At 45.8% G+C, this 22296-nt stretch overlaps 1 protein-coding gene across 9 annotated transcripts in view; it reads right to left on the reverse strand.

The window, feature by feature from the left end:
• The window catches only part of Arsg (arylsulfatase G), a 117344-nt gene that overhangs the window by 5907 nt on the left and 89141 nt on the right, over positions 1-22296 (reverse strand). For 8 of the 9 annotated variants that reach the window (XM_046422664.2, XM_046422663.2, XM_046422658.2 and 5 more), the window contains 3 exons: positions 20458-20566; positions 14955-15075; positions 10353-10443 (listed from right to left, as the gene is read on the reverse strand). In XM_046422664.2, coding sequence (XP_046278620.1) covers positions 10353-10443; positions 14955-15075; positions 20458-20566 — 321 coding nt within the window. The remainder of the gene's footprint in view (positions 1-10352; positions 10444-14954; positions 15076-20457; positions 20567-22296) is intronic. The other variant, XM_046422662.2, reaches the window with a different exon arrangement.

Consider the following 22296-nt stretch of genomic DNA (forward strand, 5'->3'; position numbering starts at 1 on the left):
TTATTTTAAATTAAAAAAAAAAAAAGGAAAAAAATCTTGAAAGAGGTTGGGGTAGGGATCAAAGAAAAGAACTACACTTAATAAAAATTATAAAAATTTCACCTTCTCAGAAACCATGCAAGAAAGAAGAGAGTGAAAGAAAATATTTAAAGTTATAACAGAAGAAAACTACCAACCTAGAAATCTGCACCCCACAAAATTCTTTCAAAAGTAAAAGAAAAATTAAAGACTTTTCCTCAGGCAAACAAAAATTAAGAAAAGGTTTTGCTGGTAGACCTGCCTTGCAAGCAATGTCACGAGAAGTTCTACAGAATGACAGAAAATTATGTAAGTCAGAAACTCGTATCTACATAAACTCGCAGCACTGGAGTAGCAGTAAGTGAAGGTAAAATTAAAAACTTCCGTTTTCCTTCTTGATGTTTCTTCAAAGTTGTAAGATCAACCATGTATTTGCTCACATTTGCTTAGGATGCACATTTGCTTATGCTTAAATGAAATGAAGGACAGCGTTGCTACAGGGAACGGGGGAAGGAACTGGGATGTTTTTTTATTATATGGGACTTGCATTACCTTTGAAGTGGTGTGATGTTGTTTGAAAGTGGACTTGAACTAGTTACAACTGTATATTACAAACTTTAGGGTAACCATTAAGAAAGACTTTTTTAAAAAGTATGACTGCCATAGTGAGAAAGGAAAGCAGATGGAATCATTAAAAATACTGTTACAACCACAAAAGGCAGAAATGGAGTGGAATATAAGAATAGGCAAAAAGAATCTTACCTACAAAGGTCAGTTTTTGGTTTTGGGTGGTTTTTGTTGTTGTTGTTTTGTTTTGTTTTGTTGGAAGTGCTGGGGATTGAACCCAAGGCCTTGTGCATGCAAGGCAAGCACTCTACCAACGGAGCTATATCCCCAGCCCCAGGTAAGGTGATTTTTGACACAGTTTATTAAAACTTCTGTATTTGTTACATAATGGGGGGACATGGGACAAGTGGAAGAACTTTGGATTGGATAAAGGGAATGTAGAGGAAGGGATGGGGTATGGGGCTAGGTAAGATGGTGGAATGAGAGGGACATGAGTACCCTAGGTACATGTATGATTGCATGACTGGTATGACCCTACTTTGTGTACAACCAGAGAAGTGAAAACTTGTGCTCCATTTGTGTACAATGAATCAAAGAGCATTCAGATGTCATCTATAACTGATTAGAACAAATAAAAATAAATAAATACAAAAGTTTTAAAAATCGCCTAAACATTGATGATCTTAATGCATCAATTAAAAGGCAAAGGTTGTCAGAATGGATCAAAATATAAACCCAAGGGGCTGGGATTGTGGCTCAGCGGTGGAGTGCTTGCCTAGCACATGCAGGGCCCTGGGTTCGATCCTCAGCAGCACATAAAAAAATAAATAAATAAATACCATAAAGGTATTGTGTCCAACTACAACTAAAAAATAAATATTAAAATATATATAAACTCAAATGCATGCTGTCTATGGGAAACCTGCTTTGAATAGAAAGACACATGGATGAATAGTTAATGGCTGTGGGAAGATGTATCATGCTAACACTTATCAAAAGAAAGCAAGAATAGCTATGTTGATTCAGAAGAGTTCCGAGTGAGGTGAGTTGTCAGGGATGAAGAGGAGCATCACATAATGATAAAGAGTCAGTTCCCCAAGAAGACAGAACAACCCTTACTGTGCAAAGCATCGAAATCCGTGAGGCAGAAACTGATAAAACCACAAAGGAAAAATAGATGGGCCCACTGTTATAGCAGGAGACTTCAATATCCCTCCATCAGAAACGGCAGATCTAGCAGCCAGAAAATCAGCCAATGCATCAGCTGAGTTCAACCACACCATCAACCCACTGGATATAACGAAAATCCATAAATCAGTTCAACAACAAGAGATCACACGTTATTCTCAGGTGCATATGAAACACCAAGTGCAATAGGATGGCTCTTAAACGTCCTCCAAAGACACATATGTTAGACCCTTAGTCCCCAGCCCATAGTGCCATCGGCACTGGTGCCCACCGGGAGGTTTGAGGTCATAGGGGCCATGCCCTTTAAGGGGACTTGGGGATGCCTCTGTCTTGTCCCTTCCCTCTCTTTTTGCTTCCTGGCCACCACAAAGTGAGCAGCCACACACTCCTGCAATGATGTGCTGCCTTGCCACAGGCCCCAAGTAACAGGGCCAATCAATCATGGAGTGAAACCTGAAACTGAGTCAAAATAAATCTTTTCTCTTTTTATTATCTCAGGCATTTTGTTACTGTAACGGAAAGCTGACTAATGTGCCAATGTAAATTATATTCTGGGCCATAACACACACCTGAACAATATGAAAGAATAAAAATCATACAATGTCTACCTTCAGACCAAAATGAAACAGAATTGGAAATCAATAATTGGAAGATTTAAAATCCCAAAATATTTGAAGATTAAACAACACACTTCTAAATAATACTTGAGTCAAAGGACAAGCCTCATGAGAAATTTTAAAATATCTGTAACTAAGTGAAAAATGAAAATAAAACATCAAAATTGGTGGTATGGGATGAAAGAAGTGCTAATAGGGCAACTTATAGTCTTAAATGCATACATGAGAAAAGAAAAAAAGACCTAAAGATAACAACTTAACTTCTTTATTAGGAAACTAGACGTAGCAGAGGAAATTAATTCCAACGTAAGCAGAAGAAAAGAAACAATAAAATTTTGACCAGGAATCAATGAAACTGAAAACAAGAAATAAATAAAGAAAATCAATAAAACAAAGAACTGGTTTTATTAAGAGATTAATTTCTTTTATTAACCTTGTTTTGTTTTGATAACCTTCTAGCCAGGTTAAGGAAAAAAGACCCAAACCATTAATATCAGAAATAAAAAAGATGACATCGGTACTAATGTCCCACAGACATTGAAGAGACAATAAAGAAATATTATGAAAAAACCTGTGCACATAAGTATGATAACCTTGACAAAAACAGACCAAGTCCTTGAAAGACAACTGCCACAACACAAAGAAACAGACAATCTGGAGAGGCCTGTATCTGTGAAATAAATTGAAATAATAATAAACTTCCAGGACAGAAAATACCAGGCATAAGTGACGTGGTAGTCAGGTTCACTGCTGTGACAAAATTCTTAAGTAAAACAACTTAAAGGAAAGAATAAAAGATTGACTGTGGCTCATGGTTTCAAAGGCTGCCGTCCACTGTCTGCAGGCTCCATTGGCCTAAGATGAGGTAGAACATGATGGTGGAAGGGCACAGCCCAGCAAAGCTGCTCATCTCATGGTGGCAGGAAAGGGCTGGGGACAAGACCTACCCTTCCCAGGCATGCCCCAGTGGCCTACTGGACACCACCTCACAATGGCACCACCAACTGGGGACCAAGCCTTCAATACTGAGCCTTGGGAGGACACTCCAGATCCAAGCTATGGGATGAATTCTACCCAACATTTAAGGAAGAAATGACACCAATTTTCTACAGTATCTTCCAGAAGATAGACACAGAGGACAGATATAGTCCTATCCCATTGTATAAGACCAGCATGAACCTAACACCAAATCCACACAAAAGTATTACAAAAGAAAACTACAGACCAATGCCTCTTATGTACATAGATGGAAAAAATCTTTAGCAAAATATTAGCAATTGAACCTATCAATGTATTTTTTAAAATATTTTTATTTTTATTTACATATTTTTTATGTGGTGCTGAGGATCGAACCCAGAGCCTCATACATGCGAGGCAAGCGCTCTCCCACTGAGCCACAACCCCAGCCCTCAATGTATTTTTTTTAAGTACACACCATGACCAAGTGGGATTTATCCCACGTCTGCACAGCTGGTTCAACATTAAAAATCAATTCCTTGAATCCATCACCTCAAAGGCTAATGAATAATGACATGATCAAACCAACAGATGCGGAAAAACCATTTGACAAGATCCAATACTCACTCTTTATTTTTTTAAAAACTCAGCAAACAACTTGATAAAAAATCATATACAAAAACCCTACAGCTGACATACTTCACAGTCAAAAACTAGAGACTTTATTGCTAAGAGCAGGAATAGATGAAGATATTGCTTCTTATTGCTCCTTGATCCACATTATACTAGAAGTCTTGTTTGATGTATTAAGAAAGGAAATAAAAGGCATGCTATTGGGAAGGAAGAAATGAAACTGTCTATCCACAGATAAGGTAATTGTCTATGCATAAAATCAGAAAGAATCAACCCTCTGAAATCCCAGATCTAAGAAGAGATTACATCAGGGTTACAGGATACAAGGTTAATACCCAAGAGTTGGTCTCTTTCGTACATATAGGCAACGAAGAGGTAGAATGCGACATTAAAAGCAATACCATTTATAGTAGCATCCTCCAAAAATAAAATACTTAGGTATAAATCTAACAAAATATCTATACTAACTACTTGAAGGAAGCCATAAAGCTCTAATGAGAGAAATCAAGTTACAAAGGGAATCTACATTCATGGACAAGAAGACTCAGGATGGTCAAGAGGACAGTTTCCCCACCACTTGCTCCACGTATTCAGTGCTATCCCAATAAAAATCTTGGCAATTTGTTTTGTGAATACTGACAAATTGATGCTGGAGGTCACCTGGAGAGACAAAAGATTCAGAATAGCTAATAAGATATTGAAGGAGAATAAAAATGTCAGAGGGCTACCTGACTTCAAAGTTTACTGCAAAGTTACAATAATCATGACTGTGGTATTGGTGAAAGAAAATAAAAATAGATCAATGGACCAGAACAGAGCCCTAAAATAGATCCACATAGATGCAGTTAACTGATCTTAGACAAGGAACCAAGGCAATTCAATGGACTGAAGTTTGTTTGTTTTTCTTGGTAATAGGGATTAAACCAAGGGATGCTTAAACACCGAGAAATATCCCCAGTCCTTTCTATTTTTTATTTTGAGACAGAGTCTTGCTAAGTTGTTTAGGGCCTTGCTAGTTTTCTGAGGCTGGCCTCAAACTTGCATCTCCTGCCTCAGCCTCCTGAGACATTGGGATTACAGGCACACACCACAGTGCCTGGCTGAGTTAGACCTTTTTCAACAAATGAAAGGCCCTAAACAACTTAGCAAGATTAAGCCCAGAAGTTTAAGACCAGCCTGGAACACTTAGGGACAACAAAAGGAAACCCCATCTCAAATAAAATGAAACAAAATAAAAATCAAGAAATATTGTAAAGCAACAACCTAACTTTACACCTTAAAGAACTAGAAAAAAAGAAGACAAATTAGAGAAAGCAGAAGAAAATAATAAAGAGTAGGCCAGAGATAAATAAAATAAAGAATATAAAAACAATAACCAGATGTAGCGATGCATGCCTATAATCCCAGGGACTTGGGAGGCTAAGGCTGGAGGTTCACAAGTTTGAGGTCAGTCTCAGCAACTCAGCAAAGCCTAAGTAACTTAGTGAGACCCCGTCTCAAATAAAAATTTAAAAAAGGGCTGAGGATGTTTCTCCGTGATTAAGCACCCTTGGGTTCAACCCCTAGTATATCCTCCTCTCAAAAAATGAAGAAAAAAATCAGTGAATCCAAAAGTTGGTCCTTTGAAAAAAGTGATAAAATCGACAACTTTTAGTTAGGTAGAGTAATAAAAATAGAAGATCCAAATTACTAAAATCAGAAATGACAGCTGAATATTGCTCATGATCCAAAAGAAATAAAAAGAAGTATAAGAGCATGTTATGAAGAATTAAATGTCCTCTAACTGGATAACCTAGATAAAATGTTCAAATTACTAGAAACATAAAACCTCCCGAGACTAAATCATAAAGAAAAATATGAAACCTGCATGAACCTATAACTATTAGGAGATGACTAAATCAGTAATCAAAAATCTACAGACAAGCTTGGGTGTAGCAGAGTTTCAGTGTTTATTTAGCATTCATGAAGACTTGGGTTTAATCCCTATCACCAAAACCAAAGCAAAAAAGAAATCTATTAAGAAAGAAAATCCCTAGACCTGATGACTTCACTAGTGAACTCTGCTAAACATTTTAAAGAAAAACTAATATTGATATTTTTTTCAAGCTTTTCCAAAAATATTGAAGAGGAAGGAATACTTCCTAACTCATTCTATGAGGGCAGTATTTACCTTGAACCAAAACCAGAAAAACACTTCAAGAAAACCACAGACAGGAATCTCTTATGAACATTGACACAAATCCTCCACAAAATTCTAGCAACTCAAATTAAGCAGCATGTTAAAAGACCAATTGAGATGTATTCCTGGAATGCAAGGATGGTTCAACAGATGGAAGTTAGTCACTGCAATATGTCACATTAATAGAACAAAGGGGGAAAACTCATGATCATCTCAATTAATGTACATAAAACTTCTGACCAAATTTAATACCCTTTCATAATAATAAAAAAAAAAAACAGAAAAAAACCCACATTACTGACCATATTTTAAATATGGGAAACTAAGATACCAGAAAAGTTAAATAAATCACCTGGGTCAGAGAGACTCAAATGTTGATTTACCTAAGTTTTTTTCCTACACATGCTGCCTCTAAAACAAGGCAAAGATACCCAATTTTGCCACATCTATTTCACATAGTATTGCAAGTTCCAGCCAGAGCAATTAGACAAGAAAAAAAATTTAAATCAAAATTGGAAAGGAAGAAGTACAATAATCTCTTTCATGTATGATATTGTATACAGAAAACCCTACAAGTCTCTCTCTCTCTCTCTCACACACACACACACTCACAAAATCTGTTATATTTATAGATGTTAACAATGAACAATCTGAAAAGGATAGTATAAAAACAGTTCCATTTCAAAAAAAAAAAAAAGAATAAAGCAGGAATTAACCAAAAAAGCAAATACTTATACGATGAAAAGTATAAAACATTGCTGAATGAAATTAAATAATACATAAATAAAAACATACTATATTTATGAATGACTTAAAATTATTAAAATGCCAATACCACTCAAAGTGACATACATATTTAATGCAACCCTTACCAAGATCCCAATGATTTTTTTTTTCAGAAATATAAAAGCCCATTATAAAATCCTCATGGAACCTCAAGGGACCCAGAATAGCCTAAACAGTGTTGAAAAGGAAGAATAAAGCTGAAAGCCTTACACTTCCTGATTTCCATACCTAACTACAAAATTACAATAATCAAAACAGTATGGTAGGGCTGGGGCTCAGTGGCAGGGCACTTGCTTAGCATGTGTGAGGCACTGGGTTTGTTCCTCAGCTCCACATTAAAAATTTATAAGTAAAATAAAGGCATGCTGTCCATCTACAACTACATAAAAAAAATTTAAAAAACAGTATGGTAGTGACATTTAAAGACAGACCTATAAACTAATGGAAGAGAGAGCCTAGAAAAACCCCTTACAAATATGTTGATTATTAAATAAATAATATTCAACGAGGGTGACAAGACCATTCAATGGGGGAAAGAATGTTCTTTTTTGACAAATGGTATGAGGAAAATTGGATATCAACATGTAACACAATGAAAATTGGGCATTTCCCTAACACCCACAAACAAAAGCTAACTCAGATCAAAAATATAAATGTAATGCCTAAAATGACAAAATCTCTTAGGAGAAAATATAGGGCAAAATCTTGGAGCTGGCAAAGTTTCATGGGTGAATTCAATCTTGCACAAACCCTCTCAGAAAACAGAAGAGAAGGGAACACTTTTAAACTCTTTTTATGAGATCAGAAAAAACCCAATCCCGAACAGACATGATAAGAAGGGAAAATTAAAAACAAAATCTTAGCAAATCTGATCCATAAAAATATAAAAAGGATAATACAACATCATGACTAAGTGGGTTTGTCCGGTAATACCAAGTTGGCTCAGCATCTGAAGATGGTCAATGTAACTCACAGCACTGGGGTACCTGTGCAGGCATAGACACTGGAGAACTCACCAAATTGCACGTTTTAGATCTATGCCATTCACTATGTGAAATTTGCCTTAATTACTTTAATGGGACGGGGCGGGGCAGGGTGGGGTGGGGTGGGATGAGGTACCTTAACTGTAGGTCACACACACCAAAACAGAGGCCACTCCTAGTTCATGACCACAACATCAGCATCCTCAAGACACAAGAACACATTGTTCTCTAATCTAATGTAGCAGATGTCAATTTATCTAGCTTATCCAAAAGCAGTTTTAAGTAATTAGGATGCAAATTTTTCACAGTGGGGGTGGGGGCTTAAGGAAGAATTCAAACACATTCGTGTCTCACCCTGTTCCCAATTCTTATCAAATATGTGGTGTCCAAGTGTCCCCACCCAGATTACCCTGGGTGCCTGGTGGCTCCTCAGAGGAAAAGACCTTCCCTGGGGATTGGAATTCCTGTCTGATTGTGATCTCTTTAAACAGCCTATTACTTCATAGTGACATTTATGATTCCACTATCGTGGTGCCAAGGGCTCTTCTGGCAGGGTTATTCTGAAATTAACTCGGCCTGGAGTCCCATACCTCTTAGATCATGTAATATAAGGATTTTCATCTAGGAACTTTCATCTGAAACCACAGCAAATATCTGACTGTTTTGTTTTGGGTTTTAGAGAATCAAAGATTCTTGTGACATTTTTAATATCCCTTGAGTTATAAATTTTAAAAAAAGTTGTGTTTTTTCACGCCACATTTTCTCTGGGATCACTGACCTACACCCAGAGAAAATAATTTTTGGTTTTATTTCTTTGAAAATCTCCAACATTAAATAACTACATCAAACTGGAATCTGCATCTTATCCCAGATTTTTGGCTTTTTAATTTTTTTTCATTCATTCTTTTTAAAACATGTTAGGATTCCCACATTTACATGTTAGAAATCTCTGGGCTCTTTCATCTTTTTTTTTGGTACCAGGGATTGAACTCAGGGGCACTCAACCACTGAGCTACAACCCAGCCCTATTTTGTATTTATTTAGAGACAGGGTCTCACTGAGTTGCTTAGCGCCTTGCCATTGCTGAGGCTGGCTTTGAACGCGCCATCCTCCTGTCTCAGCCTCCTGGGTTGCTGAGATTATAGGTCTGTGCCACCGCTCTCAGCTCATCTTCATTGTCTTACTGTACAAGACCGTGGGTTAAGCACTTCAGGCCAATAAAAATAAAAGAGCCTAAAGAATTCTGGGTTCAGATGGCTTCTAGTGCTGCCGGGCATGGAACCCAGGGCAAGCCAGACACGTATGAGCTACATACACCACCAGCCCTGAGTTCTGTGTTGAGAGAGCTTAAAGCCAGTCAAGGAAATAGAGCCAGTGCAAAAATGACATCATAGGTGACAATGTGACAGATACACGACTTTTCCAAATCCTGCCCACCTGGAAAGTTAAGAGAGAGTTTTACAACCAAGGAGGCATTTTGTTTGGAACCTTCGTTGCCGAGAGGGATTTTAACATGGAAGCCAAGGACAAAGGATCTTGCTCTTGGAGAGCTGGGACCGGAAGCCCCGGGTCCAGGACAGGGAGTCTGATTTCAGCTGGCAGAAAAAAGTCACTGGAAGATTCTGAGAAATGTTCAAGAATGACATTTCTAAACTATACATTTAAGGGCCATAGAGGAATCCAAGGAGCAATGGAGTGAACCAAGAAGAAAAGAGACTTCTGTCTGCTAAATAAACCTCTGAAATCTATTTTCTGAAACAGTTTATTGTCAAGTAAATTACACTTTAAAATATCTCTAGGTTTCCATTTCATGTCCAGCCAAACTGGCATTTAAAGTACAACAATGGAAGCCAGGCGGCGCGCAGTGGCCACGCCTGTAATCCCAGCTAACAGGAGGCTGAGAGAGGAGGGTCACAAGTTTAAGGCCAGCCTCCACAACTTAGTGAGACCCTGTCTCAAAATAAAAAATAAAATAAAATAAAAAGGGTTGGAGATGTGGCTCAAGGATACAGTGCCCTTGGATTCACTCCCCAGTACCAAAAAAGAAAAAGAAAAAGAACTGGCAATGTGGTTCAGTGGTACAGCACCCATGGGTTCAACGCCTCAAACCAGAAAAGAAAAAAGAAAGCGTCACACTGGAACATTCTCTCACATGAGAAGGAACAGACCAGAAGTGCTGAGAGCTAGGAGTCGGCTGGAAGTTCAGGCAACCAGCAGGAAGACCTTGTTGGTGTACTGGTGTCTCGAGGGCCGTGCTGGGTCCTTCCGCCAGGCCTGGGCGTGGGGCTGGCACCGTCAGAGGTGTTTTGACCTCCTCGGAGGAGGACAGCTCACAGTAACTCCTGGAAGCCCCAGTAAGAACCCAAGAGCCCCCACACAGGTGCTCCTGCCTGCAGGAGGCAGGGCTGGGCGGCCCCCACTCACCGGTGATATAGAAGGCTTTGTACCTCTCCAGGCGGACAGTCTGCAGGGCTCCGTACTCTCCAGCTGCACCGCTGTTGGGGTGGAACAGCACCTGGAAAAGACAGCAGGGCTTACTCCCTGTGCAGCACTGCTCTCCTGGTCCACAGGACCCCACCCCACACCCACTGACAGACACGGGCCTGTAGCCAGCCAGGAGACGCACGGAAGTGTTATTTTGCTAGTTGTTAAAGAGAAGCGGGAGGCCTCTCGACCATCTAGTGAAACTTGCTCTGTAATTTGCAGGGTCCAGGGCAAAGTGAGAATCAGGGATGCTTTGTTCACAAATTGAAAATTTCAAGACAACCAGGGCAGAGCTTTAAACCAAGCTCAGGGTCCTCCTAAGGGTGGGGATGCCCGCCAGTCCTGCCTGTGCCCCATCCCTCAGGTACAGAAAGGAGCCTGCTGACTTGCCTGATTCACTAACATCCCCAGCGCCTCTGATGCAGGTGACCCTCAGATCTTTTTGAAAAAAAGACTCCTTCAGCTTCAAGTCATTTTTCCACCAGACCCTTGAGCAAGGACAGTACAAGAGAAAGAAAGCCTTAATTCCCCCAGCACTAGGCACAGTCTAGTCTCTGGACCTGTGTATTTTTTGTTTGTTTGTTTTTAGTGCTGGGATCAAACCCAGGGCCTCACACACGCAAGGCTAGTGCCCTACCACGGGGCTACACCCCCCAGGCCACAGCCTAGGATTGTGACTCAATCCTACTGTACTGAGACAGAGGAAATCTTTCCTCATCGAGTTATAAATGCAAGAATTACCCTAAAGAACGGAAACACCTAATTCAGAGTTCTCCAGGGAAGCATTTGGTAGGAAATAAAAGGCCAGAATTCTTTGTAGGTTGGTGGGTTTGGGCTGGAAGCATGAGACTGCCCTGGTATGAATCATGACTGTATATGTTGCTGGAAAGACACTTACGTGATTCAGAGTTTCCATGGGGCTCCAAAAAAAAAAAAAAATATATGAGAAACATCTGTTGGAGCCGTAAACATCTGTCCCACAAGTTCCTAAGCCCTGAGAGGATGCTGCTCAGGGCAGGGACCCCCACCTGCTGCTCTCATGATCTGTGCTGTCAACCCCTGCAAACACCCCGACTGTTTGTGATGACAGCAGGCTCCTTCCAAACAGGAAAAGACGTCCTAACTGAAACCCTCACTTCCTCCATCCCTCATCGAAAGCTACTCCACTCGGTGGAACACTGCTGTGTGTCCCTGGGATGCACAAAGGTGAGGGCTGGACCATCTGCTGTCAACCAATCTATGTTGTATTCAGATCTCCAGAAAAGGGGAGTCAAGGTTGGCCACTTCAAACCGTCAATACCGTTTGGGTAACAGAAACCCATGAGGGTGGGCTGCCATATTCTGAATATGTTTGGGGCCCGACCAGAAGTAACTTCCAGAATCCAAGAGGAAGCAGAACTGTGGGATGGGTCATTTTTTGGAAATGTGGATGGATGCAGAGGAACTCGCATGCACGTTTTTCTGTTGAGCAGACGTGTTATGGCTTTCTCATGCACCTCAGCATAGGAAGAAGGTTGGCAAGTTTAAGTAGGAATCAGTTGAGATATTTCCTCTCCAGAGGCCTGGGTGAATTTCAAAAATGATCTTATCTTCACAAGCCTGCCGTGGCCTTCTTGGTGGACTGGCTTGTTTTTGTTGTTTCGGGTTTGTTTGTTTGAGACAGGATCTCCCTATGTAGCCGGGCTGGCCTTGAACTCTTGGCTTCAAGTGATCCTTCCTCCGGGGGCCTCCCCAGAGGCTGGTATTACAGGCACCTGGCTTCTTGTTTTCCCAGCCATGCAGGACTCCCCTTATGATAGGTCCTGGGAGCCAACCCTAAACAGTATCACTAGAATGTGGGCTCCTTCACCCCGGCCAGGGGCGCACAGCCCGAAGTCTCCCAAAGGGTGGATGGAGGAGGCCGTGGGTCATTTAGCCTGTCACTCTAGATGACCTCTTTCACCACTAGGGGCCTCCCTAAGAGAAGTGATTGGTGTTGGGGAGACTACCTACCAGCTTCTGTCTCTGAAGTGAGAGGCTGACCGTGGCGAATATGTAGCGAGTGTCAGCTGCTGTGGGTTTTGACCATCACAGACATGATGTCCCAGGAGGGGGATGAAGTAGGTATGAACGCTACGTGCATCACACCTCGAAACCCATGGCCTGGGGAGGTGGCCCTAGGGGAGGTGACTCCAGGTGGCTTATTTCTTTAACCCTGGGTTACTTGATTTACGATAGAGGGAAGAACCTATCTGCTGATAAGCACCTGTATATTGTTTTGAGCTGACTGTCCAGAGGGTACTTTGAGCTTCTAGAAACCAGAATGGTTTTCTAAACCAACCCATACTGGAACTCTTGTAAGCTGAGGAGGACATATCTGTGGGTGGACACAGACTATGTTAAGAAATACATATGAATGATATACACAGATGAATGTGTGGGGGTGTCATGTGTCATGATATCCATATTTTTCAAAAACACACTCATATTTTTACTTGCTGGTATTCCCTAAAGCCATTCCAAGTTCAAGACCATTTAGTCTCTTTAATCCTATTATTTCAGTTCAAGAGAGAAGCTGACCAGAGAAGACCAAGCCTAAATTCTGGACCAGAAACGACACACGGTACCCTCAGACTCCAAACAGACTTATCTCAAGTGTCTCCACTAACATCACAGGTCGGCTGCCTGGGAAGTTGGGCGTGGCCCCCAGGTGCCAGCACCCACGCGCTTTTACCCTTGAAGACACCTCAGCGCTTCCTGCAGGCAGAAGCTCGCTGGCTGTGTCTTTTGAGACCTCTGCGCTTGGTTGGGAGCAAACTGACCCCTACTCCAGCTGCGCTGGCGCACAACACAGGTCCCCATGATGATGTTGGGACTTGCATCGGCTTCTCCCACCTGGTTCCTGGGCCTAACCTGTGCGCACTGGCTGGTCTGGGGCCCCTCATGAGTCTGCGCAAAGCTGTGAGCAGAGGAAGAGAGTGCGCGCTCCCCTGTCTGGGAACGGAAGTGAGTGCGCGCAGGAGCTGGCATCCACAGGCCGACCAACAACGTCAAGGAGACCACAGTTCTTGAAGCACTTCCTGGTGACCCCAATTATCCTGTTAGTAGCCATGGCAATAAACACTGAGCAGCACCTCTCCGCTGACGTCCTGGATAACCCCCCAGGGTCACACCGTGCTAACTTCCAGCCTCAAAGCGGAAACCATCTTCCTGCTTCGGCCTCTGATTAGAGACCTGGAGGGGTGCGCAGCTCTGCAACAATCCTGTGGCATGCCAGCATCTTCAGAGGCCCTTTCCAGCCTAATCTGACAACTAAGAACTGAATTAACGTGCAAAGAAGCACCAGTGGCCTATTGAGCCACTGAGGGCCAGTGTTCTGCGTGGCCAGGGGACGCTGGGAGGGAAGGGCTGCTTCAATAAGCACCAGCCAGCCAGGTGCGGTGGCACACGCCTGTAATCCCAGGGGCTCAGGAGGCTGAGACAGGAGGATGGCAAGTTCAAAGCCAGCCTCAGCAAAAGGGAGGCACTAAGCAACTCAGTGAGACCCTGTCTCTAAAAACAAAATAAGGCTGGGATGTGGCTCAGTGGTCAAGTGCCCGTGAGTTCAATCCCCAGTTCCAAAAATAAAATAAAATAAATAAAATAAGCACCAGCCAGTGGTGCACTTGAGCACATCTGAGTCACTTCCATGTGACCCTCGAAGACATAAATAGACCCTTTGAAGTGTGAGTCCCCAACAGAGAGCCAGGTGCTTGCCGGGCCTTATGCAGGGGCCTCCAAGCTCCTCTACACGCCTTCCCTCCTCCCACTTCCTCTTCCTTTGGTGAAAGGCAAACACATGGAAATGACAGGGAAAGGCCATCAGGACTGACATTTCCTGGCTGCTGCTGCCATGAAGGGCTTCCAAACAGGGGACACTGAGGAAGTAATGCCGGGAAGTCGAAGCCGGAAGCCATTTTGGGGGGCTGCTGGGTTAAGGCTGCTTGGTCAAGATCAGGCTGCAGAATGTGTGCTGAGCCCTCCCGGAGCCAGGGGAATGTCAGGGGCATTGTTGTCCCTGCTGTCCAAGAGGTCTTTATTCAGTTGTTCACCCAGTTTGCATTGACTGGATGCTGGCTGGATGCAGGTGTGGTAGGTGTGCTGAGAATTTAGAGGTGAACCCAACAGCCAGGACCCTTGCCCTTGGAAAGCTTCCCTCCCAGTTGGGGAACCCCACAATAAACAAGTGACAGCCCATGATCAGATTATCTCATCCAAAAACATGCTGGGTATCTAAGCTGCATGAATGCATGCAGAAAAAAAATCATTCTAATATTATAGAGAATAAGAAGCACTCACATCCACATCCCTTAGCCAATTGTTAAATATTCAGATTAATAAACAGGATTTATTATGGGGTGGGGGTGGGGATTCTCCCAAAGGATCTGAGGTTTCCGGAACCAGCCACTTGTATCTGTCTTCTGAGGGTGGTCGTGTTTGCTCGGAGGCAACCAGGTGCTGGGTGACAGGCCGAAGGCCAGCCTCCTGCAGAGCCCAGCGTGGGGACATGCTCCCTCCACTTACCCTGTGCCCCGTCTGCGACCTGCCCAGGAGCACCTCAGAGGCATCCAGTCCATCAAAGCGTCGGTCTTGGGGCAAAGTGGCCTGCGCCAGGGCCACCACAGTGGGGAAAATGTCCAGCACACTGCAAAAGGAACCAGATGTGGTCGATCCCAGCTCTCTCAGATCTTTCCCTGGCCCTGCTGGGCTCAAATCCCGCCTGAACTAGCTCAGAGCCAACACTGACAGCCTCCCTGTGGCCCACCCTTTCTACCTGCCTGCCCTTCCTTTGGGATCTACCTCAACTTCTGCTACGACAGGAGGCAGATGGGTGTGGTGGCTCAGCACCCAGGCTCTGCAGCCAGCTGTTACCTGGGCTTGGATCCCAGCTCTGTCTATCTTCTGAGGCACTGGCCTCGGTTTTCTACTCTGTAAAATGGGTGTTTTAGTAAAAGTACCTGCCTCAGTGGGTAGCTGTGTGGATGAAACACACAGGTAGGGTATAAAGAAGACGACCAGGCACTCAGAAAGCACTTATTGGATGTTTGTGTTATGCTCACTCACAGAGGCACCCCACATGGGAAAGGGGCAGGATGTATCTAGGAACTAAGTTCAACCTGTCTCCACGAGGCCTCAGCCACTCGCCTAGAGTGGGTCTCTGTCTCAAAAATATTTAGTCTCTAGTCATGGTATGTGAAGCATGCTACCCCCATTATTTTAGCTCTTTTTTTCCCATTATAAAAATAGTGTTTATGGTCTAAGAAATTAGAGCATCCAAAAGCATAAAAGAGAACACCTCACACGTGGTCTATCCCCCCCAAGGCAGTCACTGTTAACATTTCGGTAGGTTTTGTTAATGGGACTTTTTTAAAGTCACGTGATGCAATTTTACCCTACCCCACTGCACATCCCCCTCCGATCCTCTGTGCTCATGTTGGAAAGGACTCTTCAGCAAGAACAGAGTGGCTGCCCTTCCAACAGGCCTGTTTATCTGAGAGCCAGACCCACTGACAGGGTTGGCCCAACGTGAGGTCTCTCTCAGGCTAGGAGGAGGCCCCGGTACCCGGATGGGCACAGCAACACAAGTCGGGCTCATACTTGGGAGGGCCACAAAGGCCTCAGCTCCCCACCTTCCCCACCCTGAGGTCTGGGGAGGGGCTCTTCACCCTCTGAGGGGATGGCAGAGAGAACCTGCCATGCGTGGGGCTCCTCCTGCCCTCCCACCTCCTCCCTGGACGCCAGACAGAATCTGTTGACCGCAGGACAGAGCGTTTCTATCTGCCGGCAGGTTTCACAGTCTGCAGAGCCGGTGGCTTATCTTGGGAGATATGCTCTAGGAGCTGGCCTCCCACACTGATGCACAGTCAGCGCTCACAGAGTACAGAACAGTCCAGAAACCTGTCCAGAGTCCAAGGTTCCTGCCACAAACTGGGAAGCACAGAGAACTTCACTGCCATCGGAAAAGGCTGCGATGGTGTGGGGCTGTTGGATGAGTTTTCTTTAAATTGCACCCCTAAGAGCGCTCAGCATCCGCAGGGTCAAATCAGTGAGAAAGAAAAACAGGATCTGCCTTAGATTTTTGGAATGAATTCTACACTATTTTTTTCCATCTTAAGAGGAATCAGCGTCACAGATGAGTCAAATCAGTAAGCAAGAAAAAACAGAACCTACATTAGGTCTTTGGAATATAACGTATACTTTCTTTTTCCATCTAATTTTCTCCCCCCTAGCATGAGACTTAGCATCGTAATTATCTAGCACTAAATCTAACGTTCACAGAATCCAGAGTTTGGCAGAATCCTCAGAGGCACCTACTCCACCCAGAGCACAAAGAAAACCTCTTACCAACAAGAACAACTTCAATAGGTCTGTCGAGTCATGCTGCTCAGGGCGGCCCAGCCCTGCGTTGGCAAGCTCAGGTTATCAAGTCCTTCCTCAAGGGATGGAGAAGACCAAGTCTCTGAGGTTAGCCCTGTCAGGGGGAAATGCTCCCTGGTAGTTGAAACCCCTGCCAGATGAAGGACTGAATTTGGAGAGAGCATCTATCCTACAAAGGCTACCAAAGGTACCCTGGCTACTCCAAATCTCAAGCCCTAAATTCAAAGCCGGTCCTAGGAGCCAAGAATTGCTCACCTGTTATCCCAGACTCTGGAGACTGGGGCAGGAGGATGGCAAGGTTGAGGCCAGCCTCAGCAACTTAGGGAGGCCCTGTCTCAAAATAAAAAGCAAAAAGGGCTGGGGTGAGGCTCAGTGGTAGAGCACCCCTGGGTTCTATCCCCAGTATGAAAAGAAGGAAGGAAGAGAAGGAGGGAGGGAGGGAGGGAGGAAGAGGTCCCGGGAGTCTTTGAAACCTCTGAGAAAGAGAACAAACAAAGCAAAAGCAAAAGCCTGAACTTTCACGTTGTTCATTTCTGCACTTGGCTTCTGGCAGAGTGTTGGCTTTGGGGGATTTTCACAGGGTCAGGGTGTGCTTGCCTTCTTGGACCTTTCCTTCCATAAAAATAAATTAGACTTCATCATTGTATTGGTGTAAAGGTGAGTATATAAAAATGTCTGCATTAAGCCATTTTTTTCCACCTAAAAGTTCAGGTGTTCTCCTTGGAATTTTAAAAGAAATTAAAAGCTGCCCGGGCCCTCCACGTCCTGTGGACTTTGGCTCTGGACAGGGAGCCAGGTGAGCTTCAGATAAGAGGAAGCCCCAGTTCCGGGGCCTTTTGGTTATGAGGAGGGTAGTCAAGAGCCTGCTTTGAGAGGGCCAAGGGGCCTCTGCACAGTGACCTGGAGGCTGGGCGCAGAGTGGGCGGCGGCATCTTTGCAAGTTCCAAGCCGCTGTGAGAAGCTTCTCTTCTTCCTTCACAGAGCTCTGGCCAGTCCAGGCTCTGAAGGTTGTTCACGAGAAATGGGTGTGTGCGCGTGTGTTCTTGCTTCCTTCCTTTCTTTTTTGAGATGGGGTCTCCCTATGTTGCTCAGACTGGGACACCTGGGTCCCTCCTGCCTCAGCCCCCCCGTAGCCGGGACCACAGGTGCATGCCGCTGAACTGGCTCCTTCGTGTTTTTATCCAGAGTTGCCTAAGGAGCCAGGGCGAGGAGGGTTAAGAAGGGCTCCAAGCTGGGCAGGCTACGAAGCGGGCAGCAGGGCCACAGGGCAGCCACAACGGGCAGTTCTGGGGCCCAGGGAGAGGCTGAGAGGGATGGTTTCCTAGAAGCCAAGGACAGCTTATCTGGGAAGAAGCAGATATGACCTGGACCCAGGGAGTGAGAAGAGTGAGGGGCGAGGGGCTGACCGAGGAGGACTGGAGGCTGGGGCCAGGACAGAGGGCACCACTGTCCACTCTCTCATTCCACCTTCCCCCCCCTCTCTCTCTGTCTCATCCCTCTCACTACCCCTGAGACAGGCCAGGACCGCAGCCCCTCCCGGTGAGGCCATGCTGTAGCGGTTGGAGGGCTGGCTGGGGGGCTAGCCCACATCCATGTGTGTCTGGGCAGCACCTCCCCCACCCTGGAGCCCTCTTAGAGGCCACTACAGCCTCAGCTGCATGACCTTTGAGAACGGGGATCCCAGATCATCAGGGGACACCCAATAGCACCCAGTGCTCCACCCTAGATAGCAGAGGCATCAGCCTGCCGGGCAGGTGACGATGGATCCAAGGTGACCTGTGGCCCAAGCCCTGCCACAGGACACTAAGGCCAATAGAGTCTCCTTGTGAGCTTCTACTACCTGGCTCTGCCCCACACATGAGCATTTATGTCCACTTGCCTAACTCGGGATCCCATAATGCCTAGGGACATTGGGATATAGGCTGAGGAACTCTGGCCTCCGCTCTGTTTATGGGAGTTACCTCTGGTCTGCAGAAAGCTCTATGCCTTTGGGGATTAAAGTACTAGAACAGGAGATAAGCACCTGGGTTCCCAGGAACACCAAGCCTGAGCACCAGGCTCCTGAATGCAGACCATAACCCCCTGGCCTAGAGCTGACCTGGGGGAGCCCAAGGCAAGGGCACCAGGAAGCCCCGCCCACATTTGCTTTATATGGATTCACACAGGAAAGAGCAAGGAGGAGGCTGTACCGAGGCAGAGCCGTCAGGCCACCGTCTGGACTCACTGAACACCACGGGTATCCTAAGAAAGGTGGACAGGGCATGTCGGTCTCGTCCTGGTAAAATGCTGCCCTCAAACAAAAGCCACCTTATCCAAAGAACTCATTTCCTGGGGCCACCCAACCGTCCCCTCCATCCATCGTCACCCTCCAAGGCCCTCAATTAACAAGACAGGGCAGCTCGAGGGACTGCAGGGCTGCTGGGGTGGGTGCAGCCCAGCCTGCGAACACTTGGCCTCTCTCGATAAGCACCACTACACCCAAGGCAGCCGGCCTGGCCTTTGTCCTGGTTAGCCTGACATCACAGATTCCAGGCTGTGACATTGTTGTCACACCTACTAGCACCTGCTGGCAGCACACTGCATCCTCCTGATTGCACAGGGCTGACCCCAAGTTCCTGAGGGCCCCACAGGCTGCAGGGTATGCTGCCTACCCATCCCCCGCTCGGAGCTGTGTACTCCTCCTCCTTCCCCTGGTCTCCAGTCTCTCCCCGTGTCCCTATTGGGTCTGGGGATGCTGGAGGGAGCCAGGGACTCTTGCTTTCCTCTAATCTGCTGTGCTCATCATGCCAGAACCCAACAGGCTAAAGATTAAAAAAAAAATGTGGCGGGGAAGCAAAGGAAAGAAGTTCTGCAGCTGGGAACTGCTCTTGAACCAGACCAGGCCCTGACACCATGAATGAGCCCTGGCTTCCACAGAGGGTCGCGGCGGTTGGTGAATTCAAGGCAGAACCACAGAAAAGACGTGCCCAGCTAAAACAGAAGTCCCCATATAAGTCAGGTTCCACGGTGGCAAGGGCATTGCTCTCAGACTGACACTCCGCAGTCAAGTTCTCTGCCACAAAGTCGGGCTCTGGATCTGCGTTGGGTGAGGGGCAGCTACTGTGCACCCTGCAGTGGCTTCTCTGAGCCTTGACTCATCAGAGGAGCTGCGCAGGCAGAGGCGGGAGAGCCACCTCACCCAAGGACCCACCCCCTACCGCAGCAACCTCCCTCCCCGGTCCCCTCCAGGGAAAGGGGCATCTGGACTCCTTTCTTGGGACATCTGGGTGCCGGTGACATGCTGGCTTCTCACATCTGGCCCTGGGCCACCTCCCCCAAGTCCCACGGTGGACTAACAGGACCCCAGAGACGAGGTGCTGCTGCCTCCTCTGAAGCAGACACAGCCAGGACCCGACGCCGACCCATGTGACAACCAGGTCCCTTCTTCACTCGGCCGTCATCCCCAGGGTGGCTGAGTCCCACCGTACCTGCCTTTAACTAGCATAAGGAATTGCCTTTGGGCAAATCCCTCCTGCTGCACCCCAATTTGGGAGGTATCTGAAATACTTCCAAGGTGGGTGCCACGAGCTTCCTGGACTCTCTGGCCACCCAAGCACCCACCACCATTCTGGCTCTAAACCCACATCACAAGGGCATTTGGGTCTCATACCTTAACAAGGCAGTGCTGGTGACGTTGGCTGGGACTGTGCCGGGCCAGTAAGCCAGGGCCGGGACCCGGTGCCCACCTTCCCAGGTGGTCTGCTTGGCTGGGCTTCCCCCTGTGAGAGGAGGCAGCTGGTTCGTGATCAGTGATAACTTGAGGCTTCTTTTCAGCTAAGAGCTAGTTTCTAGGAGAACAGCCCTCTCTAAGAGTTTCCAAGAATCCCAACAAAGAAAAGACTTTTTCAAAAAAGTAACCAGCCAGGCGTGGTGGCACGCGCCTATAATCCCAGCAGCTCAGGAGGCTGAGGCAGGAGGATCTTGAGTTCAAAGTCAGCCTCAGCAACTTAGCAAGGCGCTAAACAACTCGGTGAGACCCTGTCTCTAAATAAAATATAAAAAGGGCTGGGATGTGGCTCAGTGGTTAAGTGCCCCTGGGTTCAATCCACGGTACCAGAGAAAAAAGTAACTAGCTACTTTTCCCCAATTAGCTACTATCTTTCAATACACACTTTTACATTATTGTACTTATAATGGATTCTCACAGGAAAACCTCACTCTATTGAGTCATGTCATTTAATTCCATTCTGAAAACCTTTCCATTTTAAATTATCTTATTGGCTTATTAACTTGTTCCTCCTGGTAAGACTCCATCAGTCTTGTATACCCACGACACAGTAGGTGCATAACAAATCTTTGCTGAACAAATGAATTCCTCTTCCGACTGAGCGTACTGCAGCTGTCTGTTTAGGATGAAGGACTACAGTTATTTTAAAAAGCACAAGAGGGAGAACCTTCCCCAGCTCTTTCATTGTCTATGTGTCAAACTGATCCAGCCCAGATTGTTTTGTTTTGTTTTGTTTTGCTTTGCTTTGTTTTTCCTTGAATTAATAACTTGTTCTGATGTCGAGGAGACAGTGACAGTCACTGCCCCAACGTCTGGTCTCTTGCGGGGAGGTCAGGATCATCTATGTGCAATCTATGAATTTCCACATTGGTAATTCGAGGGATTGTTTTTGTAACCACTAAGTCAAAAGTGACCACCACTGTAATGATAACCAGCGGACTGGAAGAGATGAGGTCATGTTTTATGGAAACATCCTGAAGACATGTGGCACTGCATTAACCATGACCATCCTGCCCCTCCCACACACCCCGCCCTCATCCTGGTTGAGCCAGAGGCCAAGAATTCCACAAAGTTCGCGTGTAAAAAGCGGTGCCAAGGCGAGCGCTGTATGTGGCTTGCACACGCTGCGGTCAGGCGACTTCCCCATGTTTGGCTGGTGTGAATAATAAAAGCAATGGAGGGCGGGGGTGGGGGGTGGGCAGGGGAATCCAGATGAAGGCTTTGTCCTTGTGCACTCGCACTGCCACCAACCGAACCTTTGATGTCCCTGGCCCAGCACCCCACACCGGAAATGCTCAGCATTCTCAGGACCTTCTCATCACCAGCTCTGGAAATCGCCCCCCGCCCCAGAACCCAAGAAGCAGATCACAAAACCACCACGGTCCTAGGCCCTGTTTATGTTGAAGGGTGTGGGGCTCCAGAAACCAGCTGAAGTCTCTGCAGGCTGAGTGAGAAGCCCTTTGATCTCGCCCAGCATTTCTCAAATACAGTCTTCCCGTCCAGAGAATTCCTACGGAGTCTTTTCCAAATATCCACGCACGTGGGGCGGAGAATCACGAAGTAAGGGAGCATAAACTCATTTCCATGTGGCCTTGGAACGCCGGAGGCCAAAAGGCCAGGAGCAAGCCTCGCAGGTGCGAGGTGCTGAGGCTCTGTGGATAATTCCCAGCCCAGGAGGGTCATCTGTGTGGACACCTGGAAGCCACGGCGCCTGGGGAGTTG

Source organism: Marmota monax, unplaced genomic scaffold, assembly GCF_021218885.2.
Source record: "Marmota monax isolate L192 unplaced genomic scaffold, Marmota_monax_Labrador192_F-V1.1 WCK01_AAM20220418_F8-fsc00173, whole genome shotgun sequence".
NCBI lineage: Eukaryota > Metazoa > Chordata > Mammalia > Rodentia > Sciuridae > Marmota > Marmota monax.